We start from the raw sequence: 16,170 nt of genomic DNA on the forward strand, positions 1-16,170 counted from the left end.
TGATGCTCATATTTGGTGGAGGTATTTAACCGGATACAATCCCCTGTATATTAATCTGCCGCGCTTTAGTAAATCCCGAAATCCCCGCTTGGGCTCTTCCATTACTAAACATTCAAAGGGTTTTTTAGCACTCAATTCCATAATTCCATTGTTAACACAAAGTGTTATCCATTTTATTCGATAGTAGAAAATCGCTGAACACGTAAAACACTTCTCACTTTTATGCCTCTCACCAAAAAACTAAACTTGCTAAACAGCTGAAACTGTGAACATATGTTCGAGACGAGTGTTACAACATAAAAAATAAAAAATATAAAAAATCGTTAATCTTATGCACGTAGCCCGCGTAATTTCAAAATTCATCTTATTTTTTCAACAGTCCACGTAGTCCAAAAGTACGTCCATAGCGATGTCATTTCCAAAATTAGTGATTCAAAGGAAATCCAAAACGAATCAATTTTCTCGTTATGATAAACATTGTTCAAATATGTATGTTTTTTCGTTAACCAGCTGTCGCCCCCCTACCTTAACGAGGTCTTACCTTTTAACGTATGATTCCTAGCACGACTTGGACTATAGGAAGTGAAAATTGATCATCCGGTCTCTGGGTTCTAATCACCGGTTTACACAGCGGTTGATTGAATGAGTGGAGCAAACCACTCACGTTAACCCAACCGGCTATCGTCCCGACAACAATAACAAGTGAACAAACATTAATTTTTCAGCAAATGTAGAGTAGAGTAATAGTAAAGAATAAAGTAATACAAATCATGAAATTATGAAACAACAACAAAAATTAATTGGCGTTCCGGGGCGACTTCATTGATTCCATTGGCGCATTTGCTTTTTCAGCTGCAGGAAAACCCAGAAAAATCTGTAGCACCACATCATCTAGAGATCATGATCTGCCAATGTCCTCTCTTTCATAAAACAAAATGTAAGGTGTCTCCAGAGACTTCACTAAATTCAAGGCATCGCCAGAACACTTAGTGACACGACTATCGTCAAACTTAAACCAGTCCATTTAGTCTTTGACCAAGGCGTAATAATGACCAAATTCAACACCAGAACCACAGCGAACAATGACTGCATGAAGATTATAATAGTGGTCTGCTAGATTGAAGTGTTCATCCAATTCGAACCATCGTGAGAGTTTGGTGCTTCCGTCAGAGGTTAAGACATGTTTGATCATCAACTGTGAAAGGAAAATTTACTAACATGCTGATTGACTAGGATCTCAATCAGTTTCTGCAATACCAAAAAAATTATTGTGTAATTGGGTCACACAGCAAAGTGAAGAAGTTGTTACGACTAGTGCTATTCCAGGGTTAAGTGTAAGAGTAGTCTCTTAATTCTGTTCTGAATACTGCATTACTTCAACGAAGTAAATAATCATTATACTTCAAAATATTTCTCGTTGAACCCAAGCTGCGGGGATTTCCGCTACCCTTGTACAAGAAACCATTTATATTAGTATTTTTCAGGAAGGTTAACAATTCCTAAAACAAGCTATATAATTCCTCTATGAGGATAACCTTCATGCAAAACTCTAAAAATGACACTCTCAAATTTGAATGTAATAACATTTTAACGTGTTTGAAATTCAATATCAGTGTTGACGATGAATTATTGTTCTAGTTCTATTCTGCAGATTGACAAAATATCTTTTTCTTTCAGTACTTCTGGAGAATTGGAGCAAATGGTCTACTACCAGATTATCCAGCATCGATTCACAGGTTATGGCATGGTCTACCACGCAATTTGACCCACGTAGATGCTGTCTATGAACGAAATGACGGTCGAATCGTATTCTTCATTGGAGACTTGTATTATGTGTTCACTACCAATAGGGTAGACAATGGTTATCCCAAGCCTCTTTCTCACCTTGGAATTTCCAAGGAGATTAAACATATAGATGGTGCAATGATATGGGGACACAATGGAAAAACATATTTCTATAGCGGAGACAGGTACTGGAGGTATGTGAATACAGTCTTATTCGATTTTTAATTTCCTATTTTCTAAATGAATAAAATGATCTTCATGAAAGTTGGAAAATATCCTCAAATATTTGTTTTCTGAATATTATTATTTCATTCAAAATATCAAAATCATACACCTAAGAATTTTTGTACATTACATGTAGGTATAGTCTATCCATTCCCAATTGGAACGGCAAAAAAATAAGAGTACAGTCATAAACATTTCTTGCCTGTGGCCCCTAGTCGCCCAAATAGTTAGTAAACGTGCTATCAAATGTAGTTGAGGAGTAAAAGCTCGGAGAGCTGGACTAGCTGAATACAAATTTTTTGTCATTTCACAATATTTCTTTATCAGTGCCGTGTGTTCGTGGGGTTAGGTGAGGTAGTGAGTGGTTTTGCAAACCGATTTTTAAAAACTTTTTTTAGAGATCAATTACCCTAACACCAAACCGATATTTATGCACTGGACACGCGTTTCGCTAACAAGGTTAGCATCTTCAGGAGAAGCAAATTGATACTGAATCTAAAGACAAGGGTTAGCTGTTTATATACCTAAAGTTTTTTGGTCCGATGTGGACTCTGTTTATTTAATGATGATTTTTCTAATTGATTTTTCGGTAATTGACTAGTGGAACCACTACCTGCAAATTAATTTGTCAACAATATATTAAAAAGCGGACAAATCAATTTGCAGGTAGTGGTTCCACTAGTTAATTACCGAAAAATCAATTGGGATAATCATCATTTAACAAACAAAGTCCACATCGTTCCAAAAGACTTTAGGGATATAAACAGCTAACCCTTGTCTTTAGATTCAGTATCAATTTGCTTCTTCTGATGATGCTAACCTTGTTAGCGAAACGCGCGTCGAGTGCAAAAATATCAGTTTGGTGTTAGGGTAATTGATCTCTAGAAAAAGTTTTCAACTTTTACACCAAAGGTTCCAATCTCATCGTTTAAACCGATTTTTGTGAAAATCTTAGTGTTTTTGGGTACTTTCATTAATATGGCTTTCTGGAGACCTTTTGAAACAAATGATAACATTACGTGAGAGGAATCTGTGTCAATCGACAGGGATCCGGAATTTGAAAGTAAAGACTTACATGTTCAAGTAGACGAAACCAAGTATTGTGCTTTGAACACACCTTTTTCAAGGGGAAAACGTGTTATAATTTTGCATGCCGGGAATATAAGTGGTTTCGTACCTAATGCTTTGCTTCCGTCGGCTAAAAATATAAAAGATTCGTCTGCTGATTACCACGAATCTGGTTCAGTGAGCAGCTTCTCACAAATATTCCTCAAAACTCGGTTATTGTTATGGGTAACGCTTCGTATCATTCTCGGTTATTGACTAAAATACCAAACAATAACACAAAAAAAGCAGATATTGTTGATTTCAAGCGAAATCATGACATGGAAATACCCGAAAAGATTCCAACGAAAAAGGTATTACTGGCGACCATAAAACAACGTACTTTCAAAAAAGAGTATATTATTGATTCGAAGTGTGAAACACGTGGTCATATTCTCTTACGTTTGCCTCTATACTATTGTGTGTTGAATCCAATTGAAATGGTTTGGACCACAATGAGAGAAAGCTTACGGAAATGTAATCAGTCACCGACTTTGAATGCTGTAGGGTTTGACAATATAAGGCGAGTGGTGGATGACCCGATGATGATTCCACCACATCTGAATACAGCGAAGAAAAATTTTTATTTTTCTAGCAATTTTGTTGGCCTCTATTATTTTGTAAATATATGTTTGACGAGAATTCGGTGTGATTATTTGGTTTTTCATTGTATTTTAGAGTTTTCGACTCGGAAATCAACTACCTTAAATTTCGAAGTTTTTCATAATTACCCTTAGTGGAAAAATTCAGTTGAGATAACTTTTTCATGGGTGATCAATTGCTATGATTGTAAGAATAAGTAACTGAAAAACTATTATTGAAAAATAAACTGCCGACGCCTATGTCGAGGCGGGAATTCCTTCTCTGTGCTGTTCCAATTGGTATTGGAAATACTATACGTACAACGGGTGCACAAAACTGGAATATCCATTATACGTCCATATCTCAACGTACAGTGGATGTCTTCGCAACATCCATGGACGTTTGGACTTGAGCCGGACGTGAAACGGACATCCATTGGATGTGGTATGCTGTGTGGGTTTTTTAATGTGACGTGAAATATGTGAAAACAGGGGACTCTCACTTCACATTTGACAATACGTTCACTTCAAGACATAACGCACATTCACTACACAAAAAAGAAGCCCCACGATAGATTGTTTACTTTTCTGTGGCGATAGCACATGGCAACCACGTACTTTCTCCGTGGTCGAACGTTATCGCTGAGACTGAACTCCCCGTAATATCTGTTAAGCTGTTTAAATCTGTTTTTCCGATAACCAACTGTCACCCCCCTACGAACGACAACTCTCAAAAGTTGAAACTTGTGCGAGCTAAGGACTGATGAGGTCTCGCCGTTTAACGAGTGAGTCCGAACACAGGTTGGACGATAGGAAGTGAAAATCAAGCGTCCGGCATTGCGGTTCGAACCACCAATTCGCAGAGCGGTCGATTGACTGATTTTTAATTTTTTCAGATTTGATGAAGCACTGCAATATATTGAGCTAGACTATCCCAGGCATATATCAAGATGGGGAGGTGTTGGCACAGATATTGATGCAGTATTTCAATGGAAGGATGGTGAGTTTATTCATATGACCTTATTAAAATACGTAAAGCAATTTTTATATATTATATTATTTGAATAGGTTGGAATATAAAATTGAAAAGGCAAGAGTTTTTTCGAGATGAGTTTATGGAGAAAAAGCTCTTCTACCCCATTTAGAATCAACAATTAATTAATATAAACCCAATGATTTATTAGATCCCAATTCTCAATTATGAATATAAAATTAACTCCCTCAGGCACAGTTGGTGCCTGATAATCCTCTTCACCAGGAGGAGAAAATGGGATGATCTAACGCCACTTTTCCTCAATGTGAGGTCATTCCATTTGAAACGGATGTGAGATATCTTGGCATTGTCCAACTTACCTGGAACGTTCACTTGGAAGAAGTTTTACACAAAGCCAGACTGTCCCTATGGACATGTCGAAGGATTTGTGGTAAAACTTGGAGTTTGGGTCCCAAACAAATCCACTGGATTTATGTGATGATTGTCAGACCAATGATCATTTATGGTGCAATTGCCTGGTGGCCGAAGGATTTACAGAAAACGGCCCAGGCGAAGCTCTCTGGCTTACAGAGACAGGCTTGTCTGGCTATCAGTGGTGCCATCAGTACGACACCGTCAGCGCCCATAGAGATCCTTCTAGATCTACCTCCTCTTTACATTCTTCTGGAGAGAGATGCTAGATGGACTGCATACAGACTTGTGCACATTGCCAATTGCACAAATCAATTAAATGCAGAGTGCAACAGACAGTTGGTTGACACTGGAAGTCACAGCATTCTGTGACTTTATGCCTCCAACTGTCAACTACGAACCGCCTTATAAAGTACTTTTCCCGAGTAGAGAGGACTTGATCCTTCGGCAGAAGGAAATATTGAGAGCAGATAGTTGTTGGTTCACAGATGGATCAAAAACACCATCCGGTTCTGGTTCAGGTGTTTTTAGTTGCAGACCCAGGACAGAAATATTAACCTGCCTAGGAACTTATACGACTGTATTTCAAGCGGAAATTTACGCTATCGAATTGTGTGCCAAGAGTTTAGATATATCCAACCTCATACACAAGTCAATAAAAATATTCTCGGACAGTCAAGCGGCGATGGAAGCTCTTGGCTCCTACCTAGCCACGTCTAAATTGGTAGCAAATTGCCAAAAATGACTCTCCTAGATAGGAAAACTTAACAGATTGTCTTTGGTCTGGATTCCTGGCCATACTGGCCTGGAAGGCAATGAAACTGCTGACTGCCTTGCAAAGGAAGGTGCTGCAAGCGGCTTCATCGGACCAGAACCTGTCATTGGCATTGCTTTGGCCTTTGCCAAACAAATACTGAACACCTGGATGGCAAGAAGATTTATGGACTTCTGGCAGAATATTTCAGGATTGGCTCACTCCGCCCTTTGAAGCTTGATACCAAACAGTTATTGGACTACAGTGGGGATGAACTATGTCTAACAGGCCTTCTTACTGTCATTTGACTCATCATATGCAGAGGCTCGGGTTGCGGTGGAGAGTCGAATAGACCCACTCACTTTAGACATAACCTAACCTACACATCTTTGTAATAAGTTCATTTTGAAATAGTATCTTTCTATTATATTGAGAATTAGCGTAATGGTTTCAATACTTATCGTATATTTGTATATTATTTTTTTTTTATATAAAAAAATGACTCTAACTGCCATGGTCATTAAACTGTAATTGGCACATTTTGAAATTAAAAAAAAAGGTTTCACCATTTATTTATCATTCAAATGTACTGTGATTGTAAGCTGTACTGAGTCTGATCTTTCAAAGGAGAATGAAAGTATTTTTTTACAAAAATACAACATATATGATGGAATCGGCCGATACTTGATGAAAATCCATAACAAACGTATTCTAAAAACACTTTAATGTGTGATTTTCACTAGATAGTTTTTTACAAAAACGCAACACCTGTTTCGCCATACAATGGCTTCCTCGGGCGTGTCTTAATAACTAATTCTATACATTAAATCTATATATATATATATACCTTATTCTACAATTTGAGGTTTCTGAATTTCAAGTACCTGATTTTTTCCCTAAGTTTTTAATGAATTTAATTACCTGGGCTTGTGTTCCATTTTCTACATTTCAAAAAATATTCAGTAACGGAGAGTTATTTAATTCTAATTAATCATTCAGTAAATTACCCGAATTCATAAATCTATTGATTTCTAAACATTCTGGAAGATTGAGTTTCAAACTCTTCTCTTTTAAATGTAACACAAGAAGGGTTTGAAACTTAATCTCCTAGAATGTTTAGAAATCAATATATTCAGGAATTCGGGTAATTTACTGAATGATCAATTAGAATTAAATAACTCTCCGTTACTGAATATTTTTTCAAATGTGGAAAATGGAACATAAGCTCAGGTAATTAAATTCATTACAAACTTAGGTAAAAAATCAGGTACTTGAAATTCAGGTACCTCAAATATAGCATTCAATATGTAAAATTAGTTATTAAGACACGCCCGAGGAAGCCATTGTATGACGAAACACGTGTTGCGTTTTTGTAAAAAACTATCTAGTGAAAATCACACAATAAAGTGTTTTTAGAATAAGTCAAAAATACAACTTTGACAAAAACTTCTCCTTTTATATGAGAACAAAAAGTGGCATTGGCCACCAAGATTATTGGCAAACAAAAACTACTTTTGTAGCATCAAAACTGTGATACACAATTACCATCACCTTCTGATGACTTCATTTCAATTCATACTTAGATAAGATATTTGGCATTCTTGGAAATCCATATGTGATGACTGTATCAAGGAAAGAAATGTACCTACTAAAAAATGAATATTTCAAAATGAAATAATATCTCCCAACTACCTTTACCGCAGGTTCTGGTGAATGCCTGCCGGAAAACAACTACTTTCCCGGCTAATACCACACCAGATATTGAATTATGTTCCACAGACATTTGTGTCTGTTTGGGTCGGATATTTCCTGCACTGTTGAGAGGTAATACCTCGAAACCGTTCTGTAAGTGATCTATTCGAATAATTTCAGCATGGTCCTGCTGCTGGATAAACGAGAAACCTCTGCTATCCTCGCATTAATGTTTGTCGCATATCAATATCCAGCGTGGTATTAGCCGGGCAAGTAGTTGTTTTCCGGCAGGCATTTACCAGAACCTACGATGTAAGTAGTTGGAAAAGTGGTTTTCACTAGAAGCTCGTTCCAAGTCAGAAGTTTTCCTACCCACACAATATGTTCTGATATAATTAATTTTTTTTCAGGAAAAACATATTTCTTCAAAGGAAAAGGTTTCTGGAAATTCAATGATCTCCATATGCGGGTTGAAAACAAAGAACAGACTCTATCAGCTCCCTTCTGGATGGGATGTACAACAAACTTCCGCCAAAATGATAAAGAAAAATCGCCAAGGACTTCAGTTGTACCAAGCAGAGCCAGTAAACAGGACACCCTGTGTACATTTGTATTAACTATTATTTTTTTATTTTCAACTCGGGGATATGTGAGCAGTGTTAGAATATAAAGTGAATTCAGGTAAATAGTTTTCAATGACCCCTGGCAACTCGTACCAAATTGTCGGAAAAAGTTAAGAGATGGCAGTAAGATTACACTATTGTACTGTTTGAAAAATTATCTACCTAATTTTATGAAAGAACCGTTCACTAAAACAGCAATTTTTTTTATTTATCATGAATCTTTCAGTAATCTCAAAGAGGGCTGTGTATTTTAGTTGTGGTAAAGTTGATTTGGGACACTATTCCTTGATAATTTCAGTTGGCCCAGGATTCTTGTTAAAAAAGGGTTTGTAAAATATCACAGAAGAAAGAAATACATAGACGATACAAGCTTAAAGTTCAACTATGAATAGAAGAGTGAAATAACGAGTCAAGAAAATAGTAGTAAAAGTTTTGGAGTAAGTTCTCATTGATGATATAAATATTAGACCGTGTCTCTCTCCAAACTACCTACACCTTAGATTCTGGTAAATGCATGCCGGAAAACCTTCTCCAGCTAAAACCACGCTGTATATTGAGTTGTATCCTACAGAAATTGATGGCAGATTCCTCACAGCGGTTAGTCTCGCAGATGTTTCTCTTCATCCAGCAACAAGACCATGCTGAAATCAATCAAGATCACCTACAAACCGATTTTGAGTTATTACCTCTCATCTGTACAGGAAAGATCCGAACCAAACAGCCAAACTCCGCTTAGGGTTTTGTTCACGAGATGGAGCTGTTACTAGTTAACAATCTTTCTTTTAGACGAAGCCTTGAAATTAATCGAGTCCCAGGCACTTTGCTGTTTGGGTCGGATCTTTTCTGCACTGATGAGGGGTAATACCTCAAAACCAGTATGTAGGTGATCTACTCGATTGGTTTCAGCATGGTTCTGCTGCTGGATGAAGAGAAACATCAGGAAGACTAATCTCTGTGAAGTATCTTCCGTAAATGTCTGTTGGATATAATATAATACACAGCGTGGTATTAGCCGAAAAGTAGTTGTTTTCCGGCAGGCATTTACCAGAACCTATGGTGTAGGTCCTAGATTCCTAAATGGTGGTTCGCAGAACCCTGGGGTTCCTATGAAAGGTTACAGGGGTTCCGCACGATCTGTCAGATCTAAATACCCTGCAATTGTTGAAAAAGCTATTTCAGTTCTGCTTCCATTTGTGATGACTTACCGATGCAAGTCTGAATTTACAGCTTAGCTTACACAAAAGATAAATACAGAAACAGACTGGACACAGTTTCGGATCCAGGCATCTAACTGTCGGACATTAGTACTATTATAAGAAAATATCTTGAAAATTTTCATTCTCTACATCAAATAGTTGTTACATTATAATGATCTTTTTTCATTCATAATGTTTCCTTTTTTCGAGTCGTAACATGAAAATATTCAAACTAATAGGGGACTTTAATTATCGAAATGACTAGTTAAGGGTTCTGTTGAAAAATTTAGGCTCAATTAGGGTTCCATGGCCAAATAAAATTAGGAACCCCTGGGTGTAGGTAGTTGGGAGAGATGAACATTTTATTTCGAAATATTTATTTTCCATGTATAAATATTGTTTCTATCTTCATAAAAGAACTCCGTTCTTCCTGAGAGACATATTACATCTCATCTTTCTACAGATTTTATATAGAAATACTTGAAATTGGAAGAAAAATACAAATTCTTGGTTACTATTTTAGGAAATGTTAACCAACTGCTTCTGCAGCTGCTCAACATTTATTTTCTTCATCTCATATCACACTCCAGTAAGTGCAACTTGACAAATCGAAAAATGCCTAAATTGCGGTTGATTTTATTCTTGGAAAAATATAAAAGTATTCAAAGTATATAGATTGAGTATATTTCTCAATAAAAGAGTATGTTTCGCTAAACGCCTTTTCTAAACTATTTGTCACTCAAATTATAGCAAAAATAGTTATCAATTGTTTAACCACTCTTTCACCTCATTGTTGTAGGAATAAAAGTATTTGATTGTCTTAACGTGATCTGACATATTATATTTCTGGTATAAAATAAATTCCTAGTAACTATTAGCTCATTCAATTGATTTGTTATGTACAGGGTGTAACAAAAGTACGTTAAAAATATTCAGTTGACGTATTCCTGAGACAATTTTAAGAAAAAAAGTCTTGGGTTCAGAAATTTTTTGTTTCGTAGTTACAGGGTATTGAAATTGATTTTTTTTTTTCGTTTTAAAAAATAACTCTTCCAAAAAATAAGTTATTTTCACGAAAGTTGCTACCCGGTTTTTTTTTTGTCGTGAGAAATCAGTTTCGTATTAGTTTTCATGTAACATCTAGAGGGCGGTGCCTACGCTGTCATTATTTATTTTAAATTGTTCTTACTTTTTTGACAGTAAACTTTTGGTACTTTTCATGAAAGAAACTAATTCCCACACCTTTTACAAGTAAAACAGGTACTTCCTCAACAATGCTGGAGGTGATTGTTTTCGATATATTTACAATTTTCTATATCCATGCATATTACTTAGCTTCTAGGGTGCTAAGTGAAGTTGCTGAGAACATTACAAAAACTAAGTATGTGGTGGATCTCATCAAAATGAACAACTTTTTCCTATAAAATGTTTATTGATAAAACCATTCGTTCTCGAGATACAAATTGTTGAAATTTTTCAAAACATAGCTGGTTTTTGTTATAAGTTTCTTGCAATTTTAATTATTTCCATCAAACATTGTATGGGAAAAAGATATTTATTTTGACGAGGTCCACCACATAGCTACTTTGTAATGTTCTTGGCAACTTCACTTAGCGCCCTAGGAGCTAAGTAATATGCATTGATATAGAAAATTGTAAATATCTCGAAAAGATTCACCTCCAACGTTGTTGAGGAAGTACCTTTTTTACTTGGAAAAGGTGTAGGAACTAGGTTCTTTCATGAAAAGTACCAAAAGTTTACTGTCAAAAAAGTTAGGGCAATTTGAAATAAATAATGACAGCGTACCTACGCAGCGCCCTCTAGATGTTACATGAAAATTAATACGAAATTATGATTTCCCACGTCAAAAAACCCCGGGTACCGAATTTCGTGCAAATATCTTATTTTTTGCAAGAGTTATTTTCAAAAAGCGAACAAAAAAATTCAATTTCAACACCCTATATCTCCGAAACGAAGCATTTCCGGACACAAGTTTATAAAAACTTTTTTCTTACAATCGTCTCAGGAATACGTCACTAGAATATTTTAACGAACTTATGTTACACCCTGAATGTCATAAAAATGACTTGAACTTTTATTCATTTTTTTTTCGGACTATATCAAATGTTCAATCATATTTTTTTATGTTTCTCGATTATTCTAAAGTTTATTTTACACTACTCCATCCCTATAAATCCGTTACTCAAGTATTCTGACTGTATCAGAGTGAGATATTTTTTTGGGTGTCAACAGCATTGACTGCTTGGTCATTTGCTCCTTGTTCTGGATAGGCCATATTAATAACTTCCCGAGCATTATGGTTATTTTCCGTCCGTCAGCCATGTAACGTTGCAGAATTATCCTTCAACTAGATACATTGTTTTGACAAAAATATCTGGTCAAGGTTAGGATTGAACACAAGACCTTTTAATCGTGAGTCCAGCGCAATAGAATTGCGACGATTAACCTACAAGAGAAATATTGTATTTTGAAATGTTTTCAAAAATTTGTTCTTGATACAATGAATGAGATATAAGGAGAAATTGAAAACAGAGTTTCAAACTCCTCGAGATAGAGATATTCAACTAATGTCCGATTCCATGTTACCATGGAATTGAGATGAGCATCCATCTTGATTTGAGTCAGAAGTGAGGTTAAAATTGATATTGTACTTTTCTTGAACTTGATTCTCAAAACTTTGGGATTTCAAAATCGAGTAAAAGTTAGTGTACTTGACAATAGAAACACATGTTCTCTCGTCGTTTTGAAATAAAAATTCCCAAAACACCAAAGCACAAAACAAATTAATACATAACTGATCATATTATGAATAATGAAAAATAACAGTTAAATTTGGAAAATAATGATAGTTACAGCAATTGGCAACAAGTAGATACTTTTATGTTGAACACCTTTTATACTTTATCGAGTAGGTATGCAAAATACTTTTAGAATACAACTTTCGAAAAATGATAAAATAGATAGAATTTCAAACAGATACCCAAATGCACCAAAAAAATGTGTGTTGTCAAAAGGGCTATATGTCAGGTAGCTTCAGCGTAATACCAAGTGTGAATACCTATTTTTGAACACATTCAAAATTATTTTGCCTGCAGAGTACAATATGTAAAATATAAATTCATATCTCCATATCTTTCATAATCGCAGTTCCAACTAGTATACCGCAGGGATCTCATTTAAGACCATTACTTTTCAACCTATTTGTAAATAACTTGAATTAGGTTATTCTCTATGGTGGCTTTGTTGTGTTTGCTGATGATTTGAAGATGTTCAAAGTTATTCACGAATCATCTGATATTGAATTATTTCAGTACGATTTATCTAACTTTATACGCTGGTGTGATATGATCTTATTGCAATTGAATATAGACGAGTGACATAAATTTCCTTTTTTCTGAAACAAAAATCCATAAATAGTCCATCTAAAAGCAAGCAATTGAAACAACAAATACAATCCAAGATCTAGAGATCACTCTTGACCCAAAAATGTAATTCAAACCCCTTATTGCTAACGTTACTTCTAGAGCACTAAAAAAAATTTTGGGTTTCACTCTTAGATCTGTAGAGAAATTATTTCTCTCTTCCTTAAAAATCATATATTGCTGAATTGTTAGAACATAATCAAATACAACTTCCACAATTTGGTGCTCTTCTTATAATGTAGATATTAATATGCTTGAAAGTGTTCAAAACAAGTTTTAAGGCACTCTGCATACAAACTGGGATATCATATTGGTGAATATAAGTATAAAATTATATTGGCTCGTAGATTAGAATCAGATCTTACACTAATTCACAAAATAATTAACTGATTCCCCAGAACTTTGAATGTGAACCTAAAGAGAACAAGAAATACAGAAATCTTCAAAGTACCCTTTTATTATTCCAACTATGGCCAGAATGAGTCTATAGGTAGAATTTTGAGACTTGCAAACACTTACAATGTAGATTTAGAACTTTTTAATTCTTCTTTGAAATCATTCAAAAAGACTGTGAAAAGTTTGTAATTGCTTAGCTTATTTTTTTCTTCTTTTTTTCCTTACATCTAGCTGACAGTTATATGTGTGTATTTGTTATCTAATTATTTTTGTAAAAATGCTCAATGCTAGTTTCTAGCATGTCTGGGATTGCACTCTAACCAGACATAATGAATTTCTCTGTACTCTCACAGTTATCAGTCAAACAAGAGTTGTTTGTATAAATGTGAAAGAAATAAAATTTGAAAATATGGAATGCACTCTACCGGAGCAATCTTGAACCTCTTCTTTGTACTATACCTTTCATTGAGCCACATATAGTTGAACGTCTGATATTGAAAAATACCCTTCTAGCTCTTCAAGTTATCCTCTATAGATTTTAACAAACTACTTGCTCAAATACTCTTACACTTGCCATCTCAATTTGCACAGTCCACCAAAGTAATCTCTAATCGTTACTTTTAGAAACCACAGAACTATTTTACAATTATATACACACATCGGAAAAGTCTAGGGATATTTTTAAAAATGGCTATAATTTTTTTTTAGGTCGCTTTAGGGAAAAAAGTTGACGGGTGATTATTAAACGAATGTAACTTACAACAAAATTTATTAAATGGTCAAAAATACTGAGTGCGCATATAAGCAAAACTAAAAAAAAATATGGCTCTTCTTTGGCACCCCGAAAAAAAATCATAATACAAAAAAAAATGGAATCAGTACAAAGTATGGCCTCCACGCTGGTTTATTACGGCCCTACATCTATCGTGCATCGACAAAATGAGATTGTCAATGTCTTGTTGAGGTACATTTGCCCGTTCAGCGATTAAAAGCTCTCTCAATTGAAACGTTGTGTGAATGTTCCCCATATGCGGAGTAATTCTTCGTTGAAGCATGTCCCACACATGCTCGATGGGATTCAGGTCCGGTGATTGTGCTGGCCATGGCAATACATCAACTCCTTCGTTGGTGAGCCAGTCAGTCACTAGACGCGCGACATGTGGACGAGCATTATCGTGCATTAGGTGGAAGTTTTCACCAACAGCACCAGCAAACGGACGGACGATAGGTAGAAGAATGGTGTCGAGGTAATGTCGAGCTGTGAGGGAGCGATTTGGAAAAATGAGATCGGTTCTGCCGCCCCATAGCATTACTATACCACCTCTGTATGTGTGGACTTCCTGGACGTGTCTCAAACGTTCATTATTTCCAGGTCGTCTCCACAGTCTTACTCGACGAGAATATGGATGAAATCCAAATCTGGATTTGTCTGTAAACAAAACTGTGGCCCAATCATTTGCATCCCAGTTTTGATGTTCTTGACACCACTCTTATCTTCTACCGCGATTGCCTCTCGACAAAGGTGGACATCTAAGTGGCCTTCTGTTGTGGAGATCTGCTTCATGCAGTCGATTTCTGACAGTATCACGACCAATGGTTACCTGGTGCGTCTGCTGCAACACGTTAACCAACTCAGGTGCTGTGATTGTCGGTTGTCTTCTTGAGGTTTAGAGTTGTAGCGCGTCCTCGCCCTGGATGTTGTTCGGCTGGACTGCCAGTTTCACGGAAACGCCGCCACAATCGACTGATAACTTTGGGAGACCCCCAAACGAAGAGCTATATCATTTTGTCGCATGCCACCTAGAAGAAGCCCTACAGCTCTATTCATCTCAGCCAATGGTAAGTGATGGCGTTCCATGTTAAAGCACAATATTTCCTGTTTAATTGCTGAGCAAGAACTGCATAGAATGTACAAACTCGACACTTTCAGATTATCCATTTTAGCCGAAAACCTACAGTTTGTAAAAAACTTGATAAAAGATTAGTTACCGTTTTTGCAGGCTTTGTTCAACCCATAGAAATCTACAGGGTGGTCGAGTGTACCAATTTAATCAAAATTAAACGACCTCGTGCATTTATTTTTATGATATTTAGTATGTTATAAAAATATCCCTAGACTTTTCCGATGTGTGTAAATTTGTGTATTATCATCGCACTAACGAAAAAATAAAATGACACAATTTCGTCTAATTTGTTTATCATGAAATATGCATTTTGCTGTGTAACATACATACAAAATAGCGTTTGCGAGATTTTTAATCGACAATGGTAGATTTTTTGGTATTGCCACTTACTGGCCACACTGCCGTTTATTTCACTGCAGGTTTTTGTAACTGCCTTTTTTTGTATTTTTTTTAATGATATCATACAGCAGTAGGTTTTATAGGATTTGGATATTTTTTACTGTTGGATATTCACTCACTTTAATAAAATTTAAGACTGAAATCTGAATAAAATCTTATATACCAACTGCCAATATGATAAACTTTTTAAAGATTTTGTGATAAAAAAATGTCAAAGGATTTAATTTTATTTTTTAATTAGGTATATTGAAGCATTGTAATCGTGAAATGGAATATTGCTTGAATTACTGTGATATAAATATTCTAGTTTTAATTGATATCCAAGTAATAATAACTCCGAGAAATTCAGAGTCATCTTTATTCACTTATTCAAACAATCTTCAAATCATTGAAATAATAATGTTTGAACATTTACCATCCTCGCCAACAATGGTGAAATTTCTTTTTCAATAAGAGATATTCAACATAAACCAGAACATTTTAGTTCTACACATATAATATTATAGATTATGTAAGTTTTTGTAATAAGGTTGTCAAATTTTATATTGTAAATTGGAAGTATTTTATATCTGTACATAACTTAATTGTATTTATAATGTGAGACAGTAAAGGAGAATAAATATTTCAAAATATTTTCTTTCAACAGGTTGTTTTATTTGGATA

The 16,170-nt window shown here is 35.4% G+C and overlaps 1 protein-coding gene across 1 annotated transcript in view; it reads left to right on the top strand.

The window, feature by feature from the left end:
- LOC111514362 (matrix metalloproteinase-2) overlaps nt 1-16,150 on the top strand; it is a 346,057-nt gene extending 329,907 nt beyond the window's left edge. The window contains exons 8-10 of the mRNA XM_074184801.1: nt 1,678-1,979; nt 4,592-4,695; nt 7,957-16,150. Of these exons, the coding sequence (XP_074040902.1) occupies nt 1,678-1,979; nt 4,592-4,695; nt 7,957-8,216 (666 nt within the window). The 3' untranslated portion in view covers nt 8,217-16,150. The remainder of the gene's footprint in view (nt 1-1,677; nt 1,980-4,591; nt 4,696-7,956) is intronic.
- The last annotated feature ends 20 nt before the right edge of the window (nt 16,151-16,170 follow it).

The sequence above is a fragment of the Leptinotarsa decemlineata genome, unplaced genomic scaffold (assembly GCF_025532065.1).
Source record: "Leptinotarsa decemlineata unplaced genomic scaffold, Ldec_3_MD MMD2_tig00026358_RagTag_RagTag, whole genome shotgun sequence".
NCBI classification, from domain to species: domain Eukaryota; kingdom Metazoa; phylum Arthropoda; class Insecta; order Coleoptera; family Chrysomelidae; genus Leptinotarsa; species Leptinotarsa decemlineata.